Source organism: Sceloporus occidentalis, unplaced genomic scaffold (assembly GCF_023333645.1).
Source record: "Sceloporus occidentalis isolate IW3139 unplaced genomic scaffold, rSceOcc1.0.p SCAF_12, whole genome shotgun sequence".
NCBI lineage: Eukaryota > Metazoa > Chordata > Lepidosauria > Squamata > Phrynosomatidae > Sceloporus > Sceloporus occidentalis.
This window is the reverse complement of record NW_028316992.1, coordinates 16,120,821-16,143,459: the sequence shown is the minus strand read 5'-3', so window position 1 is coordinate 16,143,459 and position 22,639 is coordinate 16,120,821. Positions and strand designations below refer to the sequence as shown.

Here is a 22,639-nt window from a genome sequence, read left to right as displayed (position 1 = left end):
TCCCCAGGAAAGGGCATAATGCATGCCAGCCAAAGCTGGGCAAGTGTGCTCCTGACCTTGGGATGGAAGGCAACCTGGACTTCTAGAAGCAGTGCTGGGTCCAAGAGCACTCCCAAGCTACACATTGATTTTTCAGGGGGGTGCAACAGAAGAGGCTGCAGTCCCACCCCCAGGTTGACTTTTTTGCTGACCAACAGCAGCTTCATATATTGTAGATGTTAAGAAGCATACTGAATACTTTGTGTGCCTCCAAATCAAAATTGCTGATGAATTTTTAAGACCAATATAAATTTGAACTCCACTTGCTTTGGAAATGCCCTGCATTAATTCAACTTCATTGAAAATAAGAACAATGAATGGAATTCATTCCCAGACATAGTAACTGTCTGCATATGTCTCTATAGGATAGAACTTCTTTACATGCTGAGAAGCCACATACATTCTTTGGCATTTAATACTCACCTGTAACTATCCCACACATAACCACTAAAAGAAAAAGAAACTTATAGGGGGAGGGAGTCGTTTTTAGAAAGCATACTATTGCTGTGATAGATTGTGGATGTACGTTTTCCCTACTGGAGGATTCTGCTTTTAGAGTAAGGGTTTTCTCAAAGTGCAGTGGGCCCTTGGTATCCCCTGGGGTTTGAGTCCAGGACCTTCTCTGGAGACCAAAATCCATGAATGCTCAAGTGCCATTAAAAACAATGGCATAGTGAAATTGTGTCCCTTATATAAAATGGCAAAACAAAGTTTGCTATATATTTTAAAAATATTTTCAAGCTGCAGATGCTTGAATCCATAGCTAACAAATATGTGGATACTAAAGGCTGACTTTAGAATTATGATATGCTGCTTCCTGACTGGCTGAACCCATCTTAAGAAGACCTTTGCTGTCCAGCTGTTGGTGTGTGGGGGGGTGTCTAAGGTCTACTGAAAAGGACCATCTACTTCCGGCCTAATCTTACAAAATAAAAATAAAAATAAGGAGCTCAGAGCATACAAAAGTTTTTAACAGAAACTTGTGAAATAGCCTTTGAATGCAATTGGCAGCTTAAAATCTGTGCTATCACATGGAAGATTTTAATATGATGTGCTAGACAAATAATGTTAAAATAACAATATTAAATAGAGATCATTTTTGTGTCGAACTGATCAAGTGATTTAGCGCTGAATAGATAGATGTTCATACTATTCAAGCCATGATTGAACCTACCCGTTTCAATTTAATCCACCACATCCACATTCAGCAATGGATCGATTCAACATGGAGTCGCCTCACATGAAATGAATCAAATAGACAGCGCATTCACACTTGTGCTGAATCAATTCATTTCAAAAGCAGTGGGGAATTCTGCAGATCCAGAAGAACTGGTTTAAATGGGTTTAGCAATGGGCGCCCCTTGACAAACCACACCAGAAATTCGGTGCAAGTGTGAACAAGAGCCATTTAAACTGGTTCGGTTCAGATCGATTTGCAAATCAGTTTATTATGTAGTGGGAATGAGGCCAGAGACTGACAAATAAGAATAATAAAGTCTAGTTAAATAACAATCTAATATGGTAGTGATGCTGTTGGATTTCCTTTGGAAACTAAGGAACCCAGTGGGACTCATGTCTGGGTAAACTTGCATAGGATCAGGTTGCATGTCTGAGTCACCATCTTAAGATTGTTACATACCTCAGATAGGCTTCTATCATGCCTCTTTGAGGCAGCATCTCACCCTCTTATTTGTTTAACAGCCAGCTTGAGGAGGAATCTTATGAAACCCAAGCTAGGGCACTATCTTTGGACATTCAGCTGGGCCTAATAAAGGCCCAGTATTGAGCTACTGCTACTGCTTGGATTTGACCAGTTACAAAGGTTACTGTAATTAGCACTTGGTACTTTCTCTGTGTGTGAAATTGCTTTCTCAGATTAGATGGCATGGTCCATTGTGGCTTACCCTATTAAGCAAATATTATCTAACAGCTAAAGTCAAGCTCACCCTCCTTCCCTCCCTTCATATGTGATAATCTAATTGCATTGCTGCTGTAACTTGAACATCTTTTATTTTATTGATTCAAGTTGAATCATATGCTCTAAACATTATTTTATATGTTGATGTGGAATGAGCTCCTGAAGAGGTGGGGAAGAACTCGAATTGGCTTTTTCTGGTATTTAGCTTTTTCAAACCCATCACCAATTCTACCAAAAATGTCTACCTTTCTGCATGGCAGGGGCTTGGACTGGATGGCCCTTGTGGTCTCTTCCAACTCTATGATTCTAAGTTTATTGATTTTCTGCAAAATAAAAGGCCCACATTCTGCATTATGCTGGCAGAACATAAATCAGCAGCAGGCACAGTTACCCTCAATCTATCTTTTGTGAGGCTGGGTACCCCTTCCCATGGCCATTCCCTCAGCTGGCTCCATTCCTAAAGACAGCAGCAGGAATGGAGATGGGTGGTGCCTGGCTGCCCCTCATCTTCTCCTTGTCCTTCCTGCCCACCAAATGGTTATAAAGAGAGGAGCCCAAGAGTAGGTGGCTGAGGGAAAGAGCATGTGGGATGGAAGGGATGAATGCCCACACCTCACCCAACCAAAACAGGGCATACACAGGCATAATCTTCGTTGTGATGCAAGTATGTCTCTAACAGGATGTCAGTCAGAGCTACAGTTTTGTGACATGTTGAAAGCAAAACAGATTGCACAAATTAAATAAATCTTATAAGTCTTATTGGTACATCTAATAGCTCTAATGCCCCTGATTTAATAGACTATGGGCATATACTTTGTTGATATTGTTGCTCTTTGCCATCAGGTCAACGTCGACTTGTAGCAATCTTAAGAATGAAAGACCTTCAAAATTAAAAGCTCAGGTCCTGCGAAAAGATTGATTCTATCCACCTGTAATGTGGTCTTCCTCTTTTCCTTCTGCCTTCAACTTTGCTGAGTGCACTATATTAAGTTTAATCCAAAAGAGTGTATCTGTATGTGACACCTGTGTGAGGCTACATAACGTGCTTTAGTGCAATGGAGAGAGTTGACAACATTATAGGAAGACATTTGTGCTTGGAGAAGCATAGCATGTTAACTGGATAGTCAAACATATAGCTGGCAATCCTGACAGCATTTTTCCCAACGGTAGAGATCCGAGGACTAGGGGCAAGCTGTATCTACTATCATCATCCAGTTAATAGTATTATTTCATCATTTTACATCAGGATGGGGGAGCCCATGGGCCTCCAGGTGTTGCTGGATGCCAGTCCCTATCAACCTACTCAGTGATGAAAAATGATGGAAATAGTAGTTGTTATCAACATCTGGGGCAGTATTCATTACTGGACCTCCACTAGTGGAACAATGTGTTGTTGTTGTTCTTATTACTATATTCTATTTTGTGTTTCCCCCAGATTGGGACTCAAAGTGGCTTACATTAAACAGATGTTTAAAATATCAAGTTAAAACACAATCAAACTATCAGAAAAAAATTAAACCAAGTTAAAATATATACAAGATCATTAACACACACACACACACACCCCAGCACAACAGTTAGCGATATTGTACAAGATGGGTGCAATCAGTTATGTAGCGAATTCATTCTGGGCTTTAGACCAAAGCTTAAAAGGCGCTCTCTGAATGCTGAACCTATTTGGGTGATGAAATGCAGAGCAGATCTAATGGCATAGATACCAACAGCCACCACAAGAGCATAATTCAGGGGAAATGGGAAGGGTGATCCCCTGGTCCCACTGTTGCCCCCAAGCACTCCTAAAGCCAGTTCTGGAGGGCTGTGAACTTGTCTAGAGCTGCAGAGAGCTTGGGGGAAAGGGAAGGGAAGGAAATCCATGTTGCACTAGTGCTTTAGAGTCAACATCATGTTGGATTCAGGCCCAGGAAGGCCACAGACTGCCCAGCACTGCATTGCTTCCTTGAGTAGGGAGAAGCTCCAGGAGAAATGCTACCTTATTTAGGCTACAATACAATATACACTTACTTGTGAGGACATCCCATTGAATCCAATGGGACTTATATCTGAATAGACACAGTAAGATTTAACTGGTAGTCTCTGCCTCTATACATACTTATAGCTCTTGATGCTACTTTTACAACTTTCAATATTGTGTCAACTTTTAAATAATATATTTTCTTATGCTGGTTAATCCTTGAGAGCCAGCATGGTGTAGTGGTTGAGCCTTGAACTAGGACTTTGGGAGACCAGTGTTCAAATCCCCATTGAGCCATGGAAGTCTGCTGGGTGGCCTTGGGCAAGCCACACACTCTCAGCTTGAGAGGAAGGTAATGGTAAACCAGCTCTGAATAAATCTTGCCGAGAAACCCTAGGATGGGATCATTGTAAATTGGGATTAATGTGAAGACACAAAGCAACAGATATTAGTTATGCTTCGCTCTGTCTTATCACCACCTGGAATCCATACTTAATAATTTTGTTGTACACTTAAATCTGATGTGGCAAATCCCTCTGGGCAAATAACTCATATGAAATCAAGAAAATATCCTGGGAAGACAGTTGACTTCTGGTAATGATCTGGTTATCCAAATGAAAACTATTTCAATTTTAATAAGAATTTTAGGTAATTTCTAAAATCGCTGAAGCCTGTATCCTCTAAGTCTGTAAATAATAACTTTATTGATGGTTCTGAGTTTATTAAACTCAACCTCAGGAGTCTGAAGTTTGTTTAAATATTATTCTGGTCATTGAGCAGAATAAACCAACAATCTCTGTTGCTAAAGTGTTCAGAAAGTCACCTATTGCAGTAGTACAAAACTGAACATGGGCTTCATTAGCAGTGAGAACTCCTTCTCCCTTCTGAAAGCGAGAAGGGATTTATCAAAGCTTAAAGACTTGTCTGCTCTGGAAAGGAATGGGAGGGCATGACAAGGAAGGAAAGGTCTCCCTGTCTGTGAGCCTGAAAGTGAGGACAGATAAATATGAGACAGGAGCCGAGCAATTAAATTAGAGACAATAAACACAAATCCTGCCCTTGATTGAGAGCTCATTTGTTTTACAGAGAGGAGGGGAACATCTCCAGTTTTCCCTGGGGAAAAATTTCTTAGGTGGCCTGTCTGTCTCTTTTATAAATCGAGCTTGGTTATGTCAGCCAACAATACGTGAAATTGGATTAGGGGAAGAGCTTTTGGCTTTTACATACAGCTTTACTGAAGACTGTATGCTTATTAAGGGATGAATAAGAACAGATGGAAGATTCTGGGACTGCCGAGGGAGAGAGAAAGGTGCTGTGACTGAAAGCTGGATGGGCTTTCCATATACGTCGCCTTTTATTTTTAAACACTCCCCTGCAACTCTGCTGGATCAACACTTTCTTCTTGCAAAGGGAGGAAATAGAGGAGGAGTAAAAGAAGGTGGTGGGGACATGGTGTGAAGGAAAGGGCCAGGAGGGGGCATGGATGGAAAGTCAGGCTCATTTCCCAACCCTTAAAGTCCAAATTCCATCTGGAAACTCTATCCCCTCCTATAATGACACACAGACGTGGAAAACAAGATTTATAACTTCAACAGAACTGTAATTCCGACAAGAAAAAAGTGTCAATCAATCGTGGCTTTGAATGGCAAGGAGAGACCCTAAACTGGCTTTGTCATATTTCCTCCCCCCTCTTGTTTTTTAACCTGTGACAAAAACGCATGGGAGGCTGTTAAAGAAAGGGGGGGAACACTCAAGTCCTCTTGAATCTGACGAAGCTCTGACCACCTTATATTCCATTTATAGACTGTCTCAGAATGACATCCCCCTTGACTAGCAAACTGTCCAATCCAGCTGCAAGTGTCAAGATTGTATTAGGGCACTAAGTGAAATATATATATATGCCCTTATGGTGCTTAACACACTGGGTCTTCCTCCAAGGCACTGGGCTGTAGATCATCCTGACCACTCACTGCTCCTCATCCAGGAATCTCTTGTAGGAGTTTTAGGGGCACCTTTTAACTTTTAAAAAGGAAAAAAAAAGAGAGGAAATGGCACCAAAGAAAGACGCCAAGAAAGCTGCTGCCCCGGCGCCAGCCCCTGCCCCAGCGCCAGCCCCAGAACCAGCAAAGCCCAAGGAACCAGCAATTGATCTTTCCACCATTAAGGTAAAGAGATGAACCTTGTGTATGGTCACTGAAAAGTCCTCTCTGTCTCTCTCTAGCTAGCAAACTAGAAAGCCCAGAGTACAGGGACAATCTCTCATTCAAATCTGGAAGAAAAAGTTTTGGATAGGTTTATTTATTTATGGCTTGTGGAATGGGTTTTAGTGAAGCTGGGATTATTCCCACCATCCCAAATGTTTAATAATTAGATTGGTTTTTATTTTATAAGCCACAGCCAATGTTTTATTTCTGTAGCTGGTCTGGACATGTAATAAGTTAAGAGCCAGAGGTGGTGTTAATCTTTTTAAAATCTGGTATTAAATCTGTTTCAATCTGGCCTGAAATATTGTTTTCTCAAGTGTGTGTATGTGCATGTGTATACATGCACCTACATTGTGAGATACAGCAAATATTTTACAATGGATTCATTGCAAATGTGTAATTAATTGAATAATAGCATTAAAACAAACTCCTTTTTTCTTTTTAATGAGGATTCATTATTTTGTAAGTTCCATCATGAATTTATTACATTCAGTTATAAGCAGCTGAAGATCCATTCTTTCCAGATACATTGCCTTACTTCTTGTCTATGAAAATAAAATAGCGACCCCCTTCTTTTTCTCTCAGTTTTAAGATTAGAGCAAATTTGGATGCTAGCGGAGGAGAGATCAGTAACTAGAAGCACAGTGAAATGTTTCAGTGCCTACTCTGTTCATCTTTGTTGTTCGCAATGTGCAAGTTTTTATGATGTGAACCTAGCTTAACTCATAACAAAAATCCTTTTGTGTGTTTGATTGCCTTTTCAATGTACAGTACCTTGGAGTTGTTGCATGCTGAATTTAATCTTTATACAGCACAGTTGGTATTTTGTCTAATGTTCTGCATGTGGAGCGATGTGCTAGGAAGTCCTCTGCCTGTGGAATGAGGACAGAGGGAAAGACCCAGCTGGATAGATTCCCTGAGTGACTCTAAGTAGAGTGTCATTCCCCACCTACCTGGCACTTCGATTAATCAAGTTACCAATTTTGGAAACTCTACCTAAGAAATCCAACCTAATATGGAGAGCCAAAGAGTGGAGAATCTTGCAAGGGTAGCAAGAATTTTGGTAGCAGCTCATTTGAACCACGATGGCCCTCTAATGAATTCTAAGAAGGCTAATTGGATGAGGGTGGCTTACATTTGCAATCCTATGCAAGTTTCCTTGGACGAAAGTGTCCCTGGGTTCAGCAGGACATGCTGCCTTGTAAATGGGTTTAAGACTGTGGTCATCCATAACTAATCTTCAAACTGCAAACTGACCTTCACCTAAAGCTTGTTAGACTGAATTATCAGGGTCTGAAAAATCAACCCACACTGGTGCCAGAGTAGAATCTAAGGAAGATTCTGCCTAAAATTTAAACTTCATACAACAGAGGCACTGGAATAGATAGATTTGCATAAGGAGGGTAGGTTCATAATATGGGGGGAAGGCTAAAATTGAATTTAAAGTACATTGAACTCCAGTTGGGCAAGCTGTGGCAATTTTTCTCCTCCTTTCCCTTTAGCAATTAGATTAGATCTTATACTTCATGAATGCTGAGTTCCGAAGAAGAATGCAAACTGGATTTTCTGCTAAAGTAATTTACATTAGTCTGATAGCTGCATGTATCCAATTAATTAGGAGAAAATAGAGTTTTCAACTCTCATGGCTCTGGCTAATTTATCTTTACATAAATATGCTTAATGGCATATTTATCATCTGAAAAATTGAATTCTGTAATTTTAGCCATGACAGCAGCTCTCTGTGGCTCTCGTCTTAGACCCAAGTGCACATTTCTAACTCCAAAATGTCACTCCAGGAGCATAAATGGATCAACTATGACAGCCACCAGAGCCTAATGAGGTTACACAAACACACACACAACAATTCCTATTCTACCTAAATAGGTCTCTGCATGTAAAGAAACCCCACTCTGCGCAAAACTACCATTAAAAAAATACTGTTACCTAGATTACCTAAAAATACTGTTATCTCTATATGCGGTGTCAAATATTAAAAGCACTTTATTCATATATCTTGTAGCAGGAATCTTTATAATAGCCCTGTAAGGTAGATGAATACTATTACCCTAATATTGCAGATGAGCCTGAGGTTGGCTTTGAGGCTGAGAGTGAGTGACTTTCTTAAGACTATTCAATAAGAAGTCGAAGGCTTTCACGGCCGGCATCCATAGTTTTTTATGAATGTTTCGGGCTATGTGGCCATGTTCTAGAAGAGTTTATTCCTGACGTTTCACCAGCATTTGTGGCTGAAGATGTTCTCTGAAGATGCCAGCCACAGATGCTGGTGAAATGTCAGGAATAAACTCTTCTAGAACATGGTCACAGAGCCCGAAAAACCCACAAAAAACTACTCAATAAGCTCTGAAGCTCTGGACTTGCTAATACAAAGCACCAATCATGCTTAAATATATCCCAGTTATAAAGCATATAGTCTGTAGTATTTGAATGAAAGCAGCAGGCATTTATATATCTTAATGGAATAATTGGTCTCTACTAAAGGTAGGAGACCAATTAACTACACAGTGTTAGTAAAATAAAATAAAAATAAAGCAAAATGTCTGTGGCCTTTCATTAGTTCTTCTAGGTCATAAAACTAGAAACCATGCAGGTTGGTTCCCGTCTTCTAGTCCTGTTCTACATTCCAACATGTTACTTCATATGTCTTCTTACTTATATGGGCCTGTTCTTTATCACATCTGAGACTCCTTATCCTCACAATACCCCTGTGAGGTAGCCAAGTATTCTCAACCCTCACAACTGAGATATGTACAGCTTCACCAGGTCAAGGTCACCTCCTGGGATGGTTGCAGTTCCAAGGATTAAAGCTGAGGATTTAGTCCCCAAGTCCAAGAACCATCTCAAATGAATAAAATGCCAGGCACTGATGTCACATACATTTCTCAAATCACACTTTTAAGTATGTGCAATGTCCAGCTAGGACTCTATATAGGATGCACAAGATTCTGAAAGCTTTTCCATTAGGGTTGGGAGGAGCTACATAGGTGGTATTTGCCACTGAATCAAACCTACAGTTTATAGTTTCAGTCTCGGGGATTTCAGATTTGAAGACTTGGGAAAGGCCTTAGCTTGAGACTCAGCAGACCACCAAAACCAAAAGAAGTGATCTAGTTGGACTGATGATCTTCTATCTTGCCATGGTTCTGCAGTTTTCCTGTAGGTGAGTTACCCTCCTAACATTGTCCTGGAACCTCATATGAGCAAATAGGTATGTTGTTAACTAAGCAGCTGATACAGCAATGCACAGCCTTTTTCTAATGAAGATTAAAAACACTGAGTTGTTAAAAATTTGTATTATCTTTTTTTTAAAAAAATTGTTAGACTTCAAAAAGAAAGGCAAAAAACCCCAAATCAGTCTGACCTCTTAGAAAATTAGATTTTAAAAAAAACATTTTAAAGAAAAAAAGTCCTGTTTTACATTATATTAGGGTGGTGCAGTGGTTAAAATACCAGTACTGTAGCTGCAACATTGTGAGTTCAATCCCAGAGGCTCCAGGTTGACTCACCCTTCCCTCCTTAGGTTCATAAAATGAGTCTCCAGCTTGTTCGGGGCAACTGGCTGGCTAAAACATTGTAAACCAGTTAGAGAGTACTTAGTTCACTATAAAGTACTATTGCTATTGCTAGACTGGCACAAGAACCCATTCTGAAAATATTTCAAAGCTTTTGAATATTCTCATTAAATGACCGGATATTCATCAAGCTTCCTCTGATGGTAAATATCTTCTTATCCTTTGGCTTTGCGTTAAACTGTTTAATGGCATTGCTGGATTTCCTGACCTCCCATAGAGGCTACTATATAGTCTGCTTTCTAAAACCATTTCTTGGACAGTCTAAAGTTGGTTCATTTCATATAATATATTTACCTATCTTACACTCCAATGATATCTATGTATTAGTACAATACTGTGTTTAGCAGAGTATGGCCTCTCGGTTGACTGTGATACCCTGAGTCCTTTTTGTGTGTACTCCAGTTTATCCCAAAACTTTTTTAAAAATGGTACTGTATCATGGTTAATGATATACTAAATATACTAAGCAGGTTTACTTATTTAGAGATCTAAATGCATGATAGTCAATAGAACAGTCAAACAGTTAATATATTTATAAGACAACATAAGATGAGAAGGAGAAGGAGAAGGAGAAGAATCATCTTTCTTCTGTCTACCCTTATTCATTAGGAAGTAGGTTCCCCCCACTTTTTTTTTATTAGGTCTGGTGAAAAAATAATTTTAGGAAAAACAGAGGGGGGAAAACACTTTTTTCATCTGAATTCTTCTGGGTCCTTCTCATCTCCAGTTTTAAGAGATATTCTGTATTTCTAAACAGGAGTGGGCAATTGTGGCCTTCCAGATATATAAAATATATATCTCCAAACTGGATGATAACTTCAATCTACCCTAACCAGTTAACCAATCCAGCAACATCTAGAAGGCTTGAAGTTGCCCATCTCTGTTTTAAAACACCACACCTCTAACACTGATGCTAGTACAGTCTTGTAAAACCTCCTGGACACTATGAAGCACTATGCTAAAAAGTCCCTTACATGTAACAGAGCCCCTTTTGTATAACAGTAATCTCAACTCTCCAAGAACTTGTCTTCACACAGAATGGTTCCATCAAATGCCACACTCAGAAATATGTTATCATCAGACTCAAAAGAGCCCTAAAGAAAATCTAACAAGAACAAAGCCCAGCATCCCCAGTAGTGATGGGATCTTGGCTGACTCCAGAGGATGGTGGGGAGAAGGAGAGAATAGAAAACAGGTTAGCAGGAGAGCAGCAACTGAATGGAGTATTTTGAGGTGAAGCACTCCATCCTGCATCTTATTGCAGGCCCACCAGTTAGGTGTAATTTTATTTATTTATTTATTCATTCATTCATTCATTCATTCATTCATTAGAGTATGACTTTCAAATGCTCTATGGCACAAGGCGGGAACATATGAAACTGCCTTACATTGTCAGAGTGTTAGGCCAGTTAGTCCAGTTCTGTCTCCATCCAATGACTCAGTCTGAGAGTGGTCTTTCCCAATTGCACAGCCTAGGAACCCTTTGGCTATTTGTTTATTTATTCAGTTTATATGTGGGCTGTCTTCCAGAGTGGGATCCAGGGTGGCTCGCAGAAAGGATCAGGTCAAACCTAGCAATATGGTTTGAGCACAATTAAAACCCATCATTTTTAAAGCATACAAAAGTTTAAAATAAGGCACACGTACACACACCACAAATAAGAAGGCTCCCTAGAAGCAATTACTCATTGTTCAAGCCTGGTTGAACAAGTAGGACTTTCCCTGTCAGTGAAAGGAGAGCAGGGGGTAACTAGCTTCCCCTCAAGGGAAATTCCAAAGACTCTAATAAGTTCATATTGAGAGATACAGTCTTTCTTAAAGGCCGTATAGGGCTTTATAGGTCTGACTAGAGATGCCGGAGTATTTGAATTGACATGAAACTACCTGCGAGCCTATCTGGACCCAATAGACCAGGGTCTCTTGAGGGTTTAGTGCAGGGATGGCATTCCAAATGTGGGACTGTAATTCCCAGCGCCTCTCATTATTGACTGTGCTGGCTTGGGCTGCTGGGAACTGCACTTCAGCAACATCTGAAGGCCATTGCAATTCCCACCTCTGGCTTTAATTAAGATATTTTAGCCACCTTTCAAGAGGGTCATTTTCTGCAACAATAAACATTAAACATTCGTTTGCACTGAGCAGGGAAAACTAGGTATCCCAACACAGATGGGGATGAAATGATCAGGAACAAAACCAAAAAAAAATGGAAAGCATATATTCTCAGTGGGAAAATGAAAGGAGATGAAGTCCCACATGCTATACAATAGTCAAAAACTTTTATTTCTTAAAAAGCCCAATGCGTTTCATCCTTATCCCTAGTTGGTCTACTTCAAGGGCAATTCTCAGAAGTTTCTGGAGTTGCAGTCTTCACTCTCTATGGAAATGGAGTATTGTAACATTCCTTCTATAATGTTTTAAAAAGAAAAGTTTTTGACCATCCTATAGCAGATGAAATGATCAGGTCAGAGCGTAAGCCTCTAAGGAAGTCCTCAGAGCATTCAACAATGGCACTCTGTTGTCAGAGTGTTGTCAGACACACCCAAAGTGTGTCATGAGAACTGGAAAGAAATATTTCCCTTTAACAGCTGAGTAGATCCTGACCATAACAGCTCGGACTGAGAAAGCCACATATTCAGGAGGTATGTGAAACATGCACATTCCTTGCCATTCCTCCCCTCAAACTCCCAAAGCCTGGACCAGCTGTTCAATTGCACATTCTTAATATTATTCAACAGGGAGGTTTTACCCACAGCTGCCTATGAGGAGGCCTGGATCAGGACATATACATTTCACTCAAGGCAGCTCATGCTTTCTGCTGACCCCACTGAGCCATTAGATAAAAACTAATGAGACCTAAGCTGATTGGAAGTTTGGGTTAATAATAAAAATAATAAAGCTTTTATTTTTATCCCGCTTTTCTGTAACTAGACAATCAAAGCGGCTCACAACATATTAAAATAGCCACATTTACAGCATTATATCCCAAATTCTCCCCCTTAAAACAGGATTAAACGTGTTACAATTAAAATATCTATTAAAAACACAGTTAAAAAACACAATAAAAATATAACAAGGACAGAGCGATGGGCTAATACATGATGTGGGGGCAGTCATTCTGTGGCTGGGCACTTTAATCAGGAAAGGCCTGCTGGAAGAGATCCGTTTTGACAGCTTTTTTAAAGCTGTCTAAGCTGGCAATTTGACGGATCTCGTCTGGCAAGCCATTCCATAATTTTGGAGTAATTGCAGAGAAGGCCCTCTAGGAGATAGCAGTTAGTCTGGTTTTTAAAGGCTGCAATAGGTTGCTCCCAGATGAACTGAGGGTGCGGGGGAGATTATATGGGAGTTGGTTGGAGGTCAAGATATGTTTCTTCCATATATGCATGCTCTACGTCTCTCTTTCTTGGACAGAGCAAATATCCTTCAGACTGAACGATCAGCCTTGGGATTTTACTGCATAAGAAAAGAAGGTGAAACTGATTAGGAGTATAGGAGTTTTCTCTGTGCCATTCCACATGCCCCCAAAGCATTTCCGTTCTCTTCCTGAGAGGAGATGGTCATCAAAGCATGCCTTTTGCACAACAGATTTTTCCTGATCAGCAAAAGGCACAGTTTGATGACTGTCTCCCCTTGGAAAGAGAACAGAAGTGTTATGACATCATGTGGAGCAGCATGGAAAAAGCCACTAACCTCCTGATCAATTTCACCTTTTTTTCCCTTGTGCAGTAAAATCCTTAGACATTTATTTCAGTTGGGAGCGCAGTGGATACCTTTTGGGGTGAGTCACTATAGCTCACCCTCAACTTCTGTCTTTCAGTTAGTCTCAAAGGTGCTGCAAGATCCCTTTGCCTACAGTCAGACGAGTAACACAACTTTGTCCAATGGCTGCATGCTTCCATGTGGTCCTGTTTTAACTCTGAACTGCTCATAAAAACCTACTTTTTAAACATTTGTTTATTTATTTATGTATTTATTTATTTATTGGGGACTATATGTTCCCTCCTTCCTGCTGTTGGAGCACACAGCTATCCGTCCTTCAGATAAGGAAAGAACAAATATCAGTGATTATAGGCAAGGGGTTCTTCCTTGTATATTACACACTGTAGACTGCACTAGATTACAACTCAGAGTATGTAAAATAGAATTCTTTTGCAAGAGTGGAAGGGCGTGTTTATTTAAACACTTTGTTTTTGCCAGTGCAGGGTCGCTTCTGTGGTAGCAGGCTAGACTGTTCGACTAGTTCTTACAATAAAGATTAAAGACTTACAGGCAACCAGCATCTCCACCTCTACCCTAGCCCTGCTACGCCATCCAGTGGCTTCATGTGAGCATGGCCACATTATACAGTGGGTCAGGTTGCAGGAGGAATGCAAAAGGATGAAATAACAAGGACTGGAACAAGAGACTGCAGGGAGAAGGGTCTAACTGTAGCGTAATAAACAGTATCCAATGTGAAGTCGAAGGCTTTCATGGCCGGCATCCATAGCTTTTTGTGCATTTTCCTCTAGAACATGGCCACCTAGCCCAAAAAACCCACAAAAATCTAAGTATCCAATGTAGCACCAATCCTGTAAAAAATTAATCAGGATGAAAAGCTGTTCAAATTTAGGTGGAAAAAGACAGTCATAATTTCTAAGAGTGGTTTGAATGCAGATTCATTGCATTGCAAGGCATTTGTCTTTAGGCTATTTGGAATTTGTTGACTTGCACCATGCCTTGACTTTAAACTTTAGGGCTTAAGGAAGGTTAAATCTTCTATAACTAAGGCTGCAAAGCTGCACACACATCCTGAGAGCATGGTCCCATATTCAGTGAGACATAACTCTAAGGAAATCCCTGTACTCTCCACCCAATCTTATCCATATTTAATAGGAACAATGTTTCTGTAATTCTCCTGCTATTGAAAATATGTGAGTTTTTTTTTACTGGTTTAGAGCTAATATCTAAGTCAGGAGAATATAAAAGAAGAAAGAAGAGAATCTGACCATGTCTGCATGGGCCAAGTAACATGTTCTCCCCTCCGTCTTTGCAGCAATCACTCCAGACAATGCAGGGCCCAATCCCTGATTGTGGGGGGAACAGTCAGTTGAGCAGTGAACCCACATTATAACATCCTTACAAAGGATTTTAAACACTTGCCTTTTGTCCTGGATCGTCCCAGAAAACCCAGAGCCCTCCAGAAGTATGCCAGGCAGCTGTTCATATGCACATCCTGCTATGTTTCCTGCTATGGCCACTGGAGCAAGTCACTTCCTTTGAGATCAGAACAACGTGCCCATCTAAGTGACAGTGGGCACCTCATTTTCAGCTTTCAGGGGAGTGACTTGTGTTAGCAGCAGCAGCAGCAGGTGGTACAGCTGGACATGCATGTGAACAGCCGCTTGGTGTCACTCCACAGGGGACAGGTAATGGGGAATTTGGGGCAGCTTTGGAGCCAGAATACTACAGCTTGCTCTTAGAATAATCCAGCAGTGAGAATATAATTTTTATATTCCTAAATGTATAGATAATTTTTTAGAGTTTTGGACAGAGAGCTAGGAGATCCAGACCCTCCTGATCCATAAAACTCACTGGGTAACCTTAGGACAGTCACTACCTCACAAGGCCATTTTTGTGAGGATAACAGGTGGGAGAACAGAGATGTACCGTTAGTTCACTGGAGGCAAGTCAGGATATATAAATGTAACAAATTGTCTAATAAATAAACGAAAAATGCCAAGTACTATTATTTTTCTTACAAGATACTTAGCAATATTCTATAAAATATATGAGGATAGCTGGCTGGTAGCCCAAAATAGCTTTGACAATGGTTTGCTTTGTAAGTAATGAAGTGTTTGTGTGAAGTGTTGCTTTTGTGGAAAAGCAAGGCAATTTAATTGCAGTAGTTCTCAGTTTCATAGTTCAAATTGATTTAGCAGTGTATACACTGCTAAATGAGCGTGTCTTGTATGGATGCATGTTTTGTGACAACAGAGAACAAAAGAGCATCTTGTTGGGTCTTCCACTTTTAGTACAATGTACGAGATATATATTTTTTTATTTATAGGCCCATAGAAAAGTGTTTTGGGGTCTAAATGTTCACCATTAATAATAATACAGATAATATAATGGTATTGTTAACTATTGGTTTAAAACCTGGGAAATTCTGGAAATAAGGTACATGCATGATTTTATATTTTAAAGCCAAATACTGAATTAAGTACTGCATGGCATCTGATAAAGTCTGCTTAGAGTTGAAGCTGTGTGCTCAAGCATCTGCATGGTAGTGCATAAAGAAATGTTTGCAAATATTGACCATTTCCTTAAATGACTATTATAATTGGTACTCAACCAGGTCATCTCTGAATGGATACTGCAAATGGTATAAGGAGAGAAGGTAAACAGGTAAATTGCATTGACAGACAAAACATTGTTATTATCTTTATTTTTAATATATATACTGTATATATATATGGATGGATGGAAGTATTTATTTATAGTTGTAGCTAAGAGGGGGAAATGATAGTCTAATAAACCAAACCATGTATCTCTTATCCTCAAAATCTAATTATGCTGAGGTATAGATATATTCAAATGCAACCTGGAATCTGCTAGCATAATACAGTATATTTAAAATGACCTGGAGCATTAAATTCATAGTTGTTGTACCATAAGCACAGTAATCCTGCAACTGCATTGTTTTGATCAAGGGGAAAGGGTCAAACATAATCTCTCTCTTTCTCTCTCTATATGCACACATACACACACACACACACCCTTCCTCAGAGATGTCACTAGGGTTGGTTTCACCAAGTGCTGGTGTCTGAAAAGGTCTGCCAGGAGGAAGATGCAGAATGCTGCCCTGCCCTGTCACCCTCCCTTTCTACTGCCTCACTTGCCTGCCCCCCACCTGGTCACCCACCTGCCACTCAGCCAGACCCACCCAGGAGGTAGCCAGGCATGCAAGGCAGCAGGAGGGAATGGAAGGGATGGTGAGGCTAATTGTTCAGGCTTCTCCATTGCCTTGGCTCCCACAGTCAAGAGAGCTAGAACAGCAGAGAAGCCAGAATGGGCACGCACACAGGGGTAGCTCAGGCCTTTTTAATTTTCTATTAGATTTAATACCTTTGGGGGGTGGGTGGGTACCAGGGATTTGATATGTTGTATATTTTTAACTTGTTAACCGCCCCGATTGTTCTCAGAGGGTCGGGATACAAATAAATGTTATTATTATTATTTATTATCCATATAGGCGAACTAAGCAGCCATCTAGGGTGGCAAAGTTTAGGGGAGGCTTGGCGGCTTTTTTTGTATATATTTTTTTCGTAATTAAATGAGTTTAAAGTGAAAACTCATTACAGCAAGTGATGTAAAAGCAAGCTACCGTATGACAGTTTCTTTGCACAATGGCCAAAACATAAATGTGCGCCCCTCTGTGTCCGTGGTACGGTCACATGGTACATCATCCACCTTCCGCAATCGCCTTGAATGTAACCTCAAGGTCAACAGTCCCCTCTCCTCTCACCACCCACCCACCTTACCCTGAGGGGCGGCAGGGGGTGCCAAAATATTTCTCGCCTAGGGTGATCAAATACCTAGAGCCGGCCCTGCAAGCAGATGCCCTTCTTCTCCATCCTCCTGACAACCCATTCCAGGTCTGATGCAGCTAATCACCCAGCAGCCACGCCAGGTGCAGAATGGAAGGCACCATGTGGCTGCTGATGGTGGGTGATGCTGTGACCTACCGGCAGCCATTTCAGACCTGGCATAGCTGCTGGGCAGATGAGAAAGGGACGCTAACCCAGCAGCTGCACATGTCCCACCAGGTGTACTGCCCCACTGGGTATATACCCCCCTGGAGTGTCATCTGGTGTGATCCACAACCCCTAGTGATGCCCTTGCTGTCCTATCTACCTCTCTCCCCCCCCCCCCCCTTTCTCTGTGTTATGAAGAGGAGAGTGATGAGGGTGAGAAGCTGAAATTATTTCTGAAATATTACATTCTGAGCTGAGCAGGATGTGCTCTTTTACCTAAGACTCGTCCAACGTGTCTGATGGACCTGTAACCTTTTCTATCCTGCCTGGCAGAAGTATAAAGTTTGAAAGGATCCATTCATTTTCATACCTTCAACCTATCTGCCCATTTGGTTCAGTAATGAAATCTTGTAGAAATCTGTGCTTTTCACGAGACTGAGCAGATATCCTACACTCCACTAAGATATCTCTCTGGGTGGTGGGCAGGATCTAAATATTTTAATAAATAAATTTACCCAGGCTATACATGAAGGAGGAAACTTGCAGTGGGGTTGTCTAGAGAGAGAGGAAAGGGAAATGCCATTCAATTAAGAGGATTTAAGTCAAAGTGGTATTTTGACAGGGATACTTTGGGCATGTGGGAATCTTGCTTCACTGCATCCAGCCCTGAAAATGTTCCTTGTTAGCAATGAAACGTCACAGTTCAGTTGCTGTTGTAGTTATTACTATCAAATAACTAATCCCGATCATTAGCAAATTCACAGTTGTGGGCAGGATCAGACTGTGTACTTCCACTGGGTTCCACTGCTTCCCGCATGCCCCCTAGATGACCTAGCATCCTGCTTCACAGAGCTGGGATACCTTCCAATGGAGATCTTCAGTGTCCAAAAACATTGCAGTGGAACTGCAGAGGAGAAGAAAATCTTATTTTCTCTAACATAACAGCAAAACCTGACAAATGTACATAGTTAATGAAAACTGCCTATTATTTACTTCATTACTTGACTGATTGACTGAAGCATCTCCAAATGCAAACATAACAAAAGAAGACCACAAAGAATATTCATACCTTATATCTGTTTCCTGATCAGTGCCAAATCATTATTATATAATATTCAGATAGACAGTCCCTATGAGCAACAAAAAAGCTAAGAGAGCTCAGTTTAAAAGCAACAGCTAAAGTGTCACTGTTAGGGAAAGTATTGTCTCTCTCCTTGATGCTGTGTGCTTCTGGAGCGATTCAGCTGTTATACTAGTAGTGATGGGTGCCTTCCTCATGGAAAAAGTGCTGTGTGCCTACAGTAACACTGGGATCAACTTTCCATAAGGGGAGGCCGTATCTTGCATAACTGCTAGTGCTGTACTTTTATGGGAACTAGGAGTGGTGCTATAGGTACTTACATTAGAGTCAAGCCAAATTGGCATCCCAACTGTGCAAATTCCATTTTAGTAGCAAAGACGTCACTGTGTCAACATTTGAGCCAGGGTGTCTTGATCAAACAAATATGGTCAAATGTGTTGTTGTTGTTTGTTTTTGTCACACAGTGATTCCCAAACACTGGTCTACCAGCCGTTTTGAACTCCGGCTCCCAGAATCCCTGACCATTAGCCAGCTGAGGCTTCTGAGAGCTGAAGCCCAAATCACCTGGAGGACCAGAATTTGGGAATTACTGTTAATCCATTCCGACAGGCTTCCAAGCCACTAGATAATCCAATATCAGAGTATGAGTGTGTGAACCTTTGCTGCAATTCCTACATGGAGCTATGACAGAACACCTCTGTGGCAAGTCAGCCTGATACAAGAGAGTGCTTTAGGTGCCATAGCTAAAGAAATATTTGTGCCAATGCACCTAAAAGCCAGAAAAACTGGGCTGTTTGGGGAGAATTTCTTTGGATGTTTTCTGCAAATTCCTAACACTAAAGTTCTGTATTCAGATCCAAAAATAAACATTTAACTTTCCTGATACTTTGACTTGACAGATCAACCTATGAAGGAGCAAGGCTGTAAATTTAGATAGTGACTATGAAAAGAACATTGTATGTAAGGAGATCTCGAATAGTAGACTTCAAATATGCTCTTGAAGATATATTTGGCTCTCTCGCTAGTTACAGGAGGAAGATGTAGGGTTGTTGGTTTTTTTAATGGCAACCAAGCAGTCATAGCCTTAATCATGTTAATGTCTCAGAATGGCCATGGGGAAGCACATCAAAGCAGAGGTTGCGCTTGGAGCTCAGTTTAAATGTCATCAGCACCATGTCTCTTCATCATTTTATACCTTGTAGATTACAAAAGGAAATACCAAGGGAGCGGAAGTACTTAACTTGGATTTCTTTGGTCTAAAGCATCACAGATCTAAACGCTACACTGAATGGAAACTCTTGATACTTCCTATTTGTAAAGTAAAAGACTAGACCTTATTCAGAGTCCTTTGGTATTTGTAAGTAAATCTAGGCTTTGCTTGCAAAGATTTTGCTCCTGTAAATTATTTCAGTTTTGATCCTGGATAGACTTATGTTATATTTATTGGAGCCAAAAGCTATTATTATTTATTTACTTGTTTATTTATATCACACTTTTCCCCCAGATTGCTGCTTACCATAATTTTTTTTAAATGTTAAAAATCCAAAAAAGAACTACCAGTAAAAAGAATTTATGATTGCTTAAGGAAAACCTATAGAAAACAGAGGACAAAATTGATATACACAAATGGCCTTTGATGCAGCTAAAATTGCTCTTGACTAAAGTTTCAATCTACAATTACCTGTGAGTAAGCACCGCTGGATTAATGGGATTTACTGCTGAATAAGCATGCCTAGCATTGGGCCCTAAGTCTCATTGAAGCCAACATGACAAGCTTGTCATGTCCGTGGAGAAAATGCTGGAAGTCCAGCATGTATTCACCCATTGCAAGATCAAGCTCCCATGTGTTTTCCTAAAATTCACATACCAGTGATCCCACTTTTCAAATGGACAATTGTATAGTGGGGAGAAATTAACAGGTGTGCAATTGTGCCAGCACATCATTGTGCTAGGAAAGGCTCAATTTCTTGATTTTGACCTGTTCTACAGCTCTTCAGGGCACCGAGATTATTGTCCATAGTAAATGCAACAACCCAGTGAAGTATTTTCATACATTACAAAGGCAAATCTACTGGCCTTCTTCTGGCTCATTTCCTTACATTTTTCTAAAACGTAGGCAAGAAAATATAAGATCCAAAGTGGCCCACAGACCCGAGAATTTCTTACAATCTTGGACAAAAATAGCACTGTTTCTGGTTCATTTACATATAAAGGTTATTTCTACCTTTATTTTGTATTGGCATTTGTTTCTAATTTCGTTTTTCAAGACAGTTGCATAGCAGCTTTGTTTTATACACAGTGTTCATTCTCTATGGTCAGGGTACCTGGCAATAGCTCTTTATCATTTCCCAAGTCATTTATTTCCCACTCCCAAGCATTGCTCAGCATAGAGATCATAATTGCCCTATCACTTGTGATAAGGCCAAACTAGAAGTGATGGGGCAGCCATGTTTGCTTATTCATGCATCCTACCTAATCATATTAAAAAAGAGGGAAAGGGGGATTTCACGCAACCAGGTAACAAGCCAAACCTGCTGAAATTCCCTCTTTTACACAGCCATTGAAGGTACAGAGCTGTTTCCAGATTTCACTTTGTGATCACTAAAAAATGCATGTTCATGAGTAGATAAAGCAGTGAGATCTTCTGACCATCGAATAAAAAAACAAAGAATGTACAGTTGTCCCTCCAAATTGGCTAGGGTTAGGGGAACAAGACCCCCGTGAATATGGAAAAACCGCAAATAACAAAAACACTGTTTTTGCCTGAGAGGACACCTCTCTAGGAATCTCTAGGTCCTCCAGGGTAACTCTGTGGTCAATTTCCAACATACACTGACCACAGAATGGCACTGGAGTAGCTACAAATGGTCTTTCAGTACAACTTTTAGTTAAAGTTGACCACAGAGTTGCACTGGAGGACCTAGACAGTCTAGAGAGAACATATTAATGAAATCTGTGAATAATCAAAGCCACAAATATGGAGGGATGACTGTCTATCTTTTTAAGGCATGTAAATTGAACTGTACACCTCCTATTCCCTTTACGCCACATGCTGTAGAGAAATGAGCCCCTCCAATTTCAACAGAAGTATGATTCAGAATGAACCTGAGTTGGGTTTAGTTCCAGTTGCTGTAAAAAACAACAACTGCATCTTTGTGGTATGGAGAACGATATATATGATATTTCTCCCCATATAGAATTAAGGACAGAATGGTGACTTGGAAAATGGTATGGATGATATAGTTCTAAGGATGAGCATGTCTCCTTCCTTAGAGGTCTTTAAGCAGAGGCTGGATGGCCATCTGTCGGGTGTGCTTTGATTGTGACTTCCTGCATGGCAGGGGGGTTGGACTGGATGGCCCTTGTGGTCTCTTCCAACTATGATTCTATGTGAGTAGAGGATTTTCCCCTTCAACTCTCACTATCAGGCTGACTCAAGCTCTCCTAGTAATATCAGATGTAACCCCTATCTAATAATTCATTTGCTCTGTTTATATAATCTCAATCACACCTACCCTACTATCTTTTGTTTTGCCTTAAGAGCTCAACAATGAATCCTTTGGTGCAAAATCTGCTTGCAGTGAACCTTTGCAGCCTGGAGAGGGCATAATGGTGTATTTCAAAGGCTGTTAAAAATGTTCTCCTTTTCACTCTGAAGTGGTACAGTCAGATTGATAGTTGATATAGAAGGAGATCTTAGCAACATGGGCTTTTTTTTTTTTAAATGCCTCAATCATTCTTCTTTTGAAGCTCTTTCCCACTGAGAGAAATGTGCAATCCCTGACAAGAGAGAGAGCCTCTTTTGTGGTGTGGCACTGGATGTGAAATCCCCTTGAGATGTTCATTTGGCACCTGTATGGCAACTTTTTGGGCATCAGGCAAAGCCATTTTTACTTATCCATGACTTTTAATCTGTTGCAAATCCTAGTCTTCCTCCAAGGACTTTATCTGATGTTGATTTACTAGTATTAAAGAAAACAGATAGGAAGAAAATTAATTCATTCAGGAGTGGTGCTGGAGAAGAGTGACGAGGATCCCATGGGTGGCCAAAAAGACGAACAAGTGGGTCCTAGAGCAGATCAAGCCAGAAATCTCCCTGGAA

The 22,639-nt window shown here is 40.5% G+C and overlaps 1 protein-coding gene across 1 annotated transcript in view; it reads left to right on the top strand.

The window, feature by feature from the left end:
* The first annotated feature begins 5,834 nt into the window (after nucleotides 1–5,834).
* Nucleotides 5,835–22,639, top strand: part of MYL1 (myosin light chain 1) — a 33,998-nt gene continuing 17,193 nt past the window's right edge. Inside the window, exon 1 of the mRNA XM_089477878.1 lies at nucleotides 5,835–6,094. Coding sequence (XP_089334004.1) covers nucleotides 5,978–6,094 — 117 coding nt within the window. The 5' untranslated portion in view covers nucleotides 5,835–5,977. The remainder of the gene's footprint in view (nucleotides 6,095–22,639) is intronic.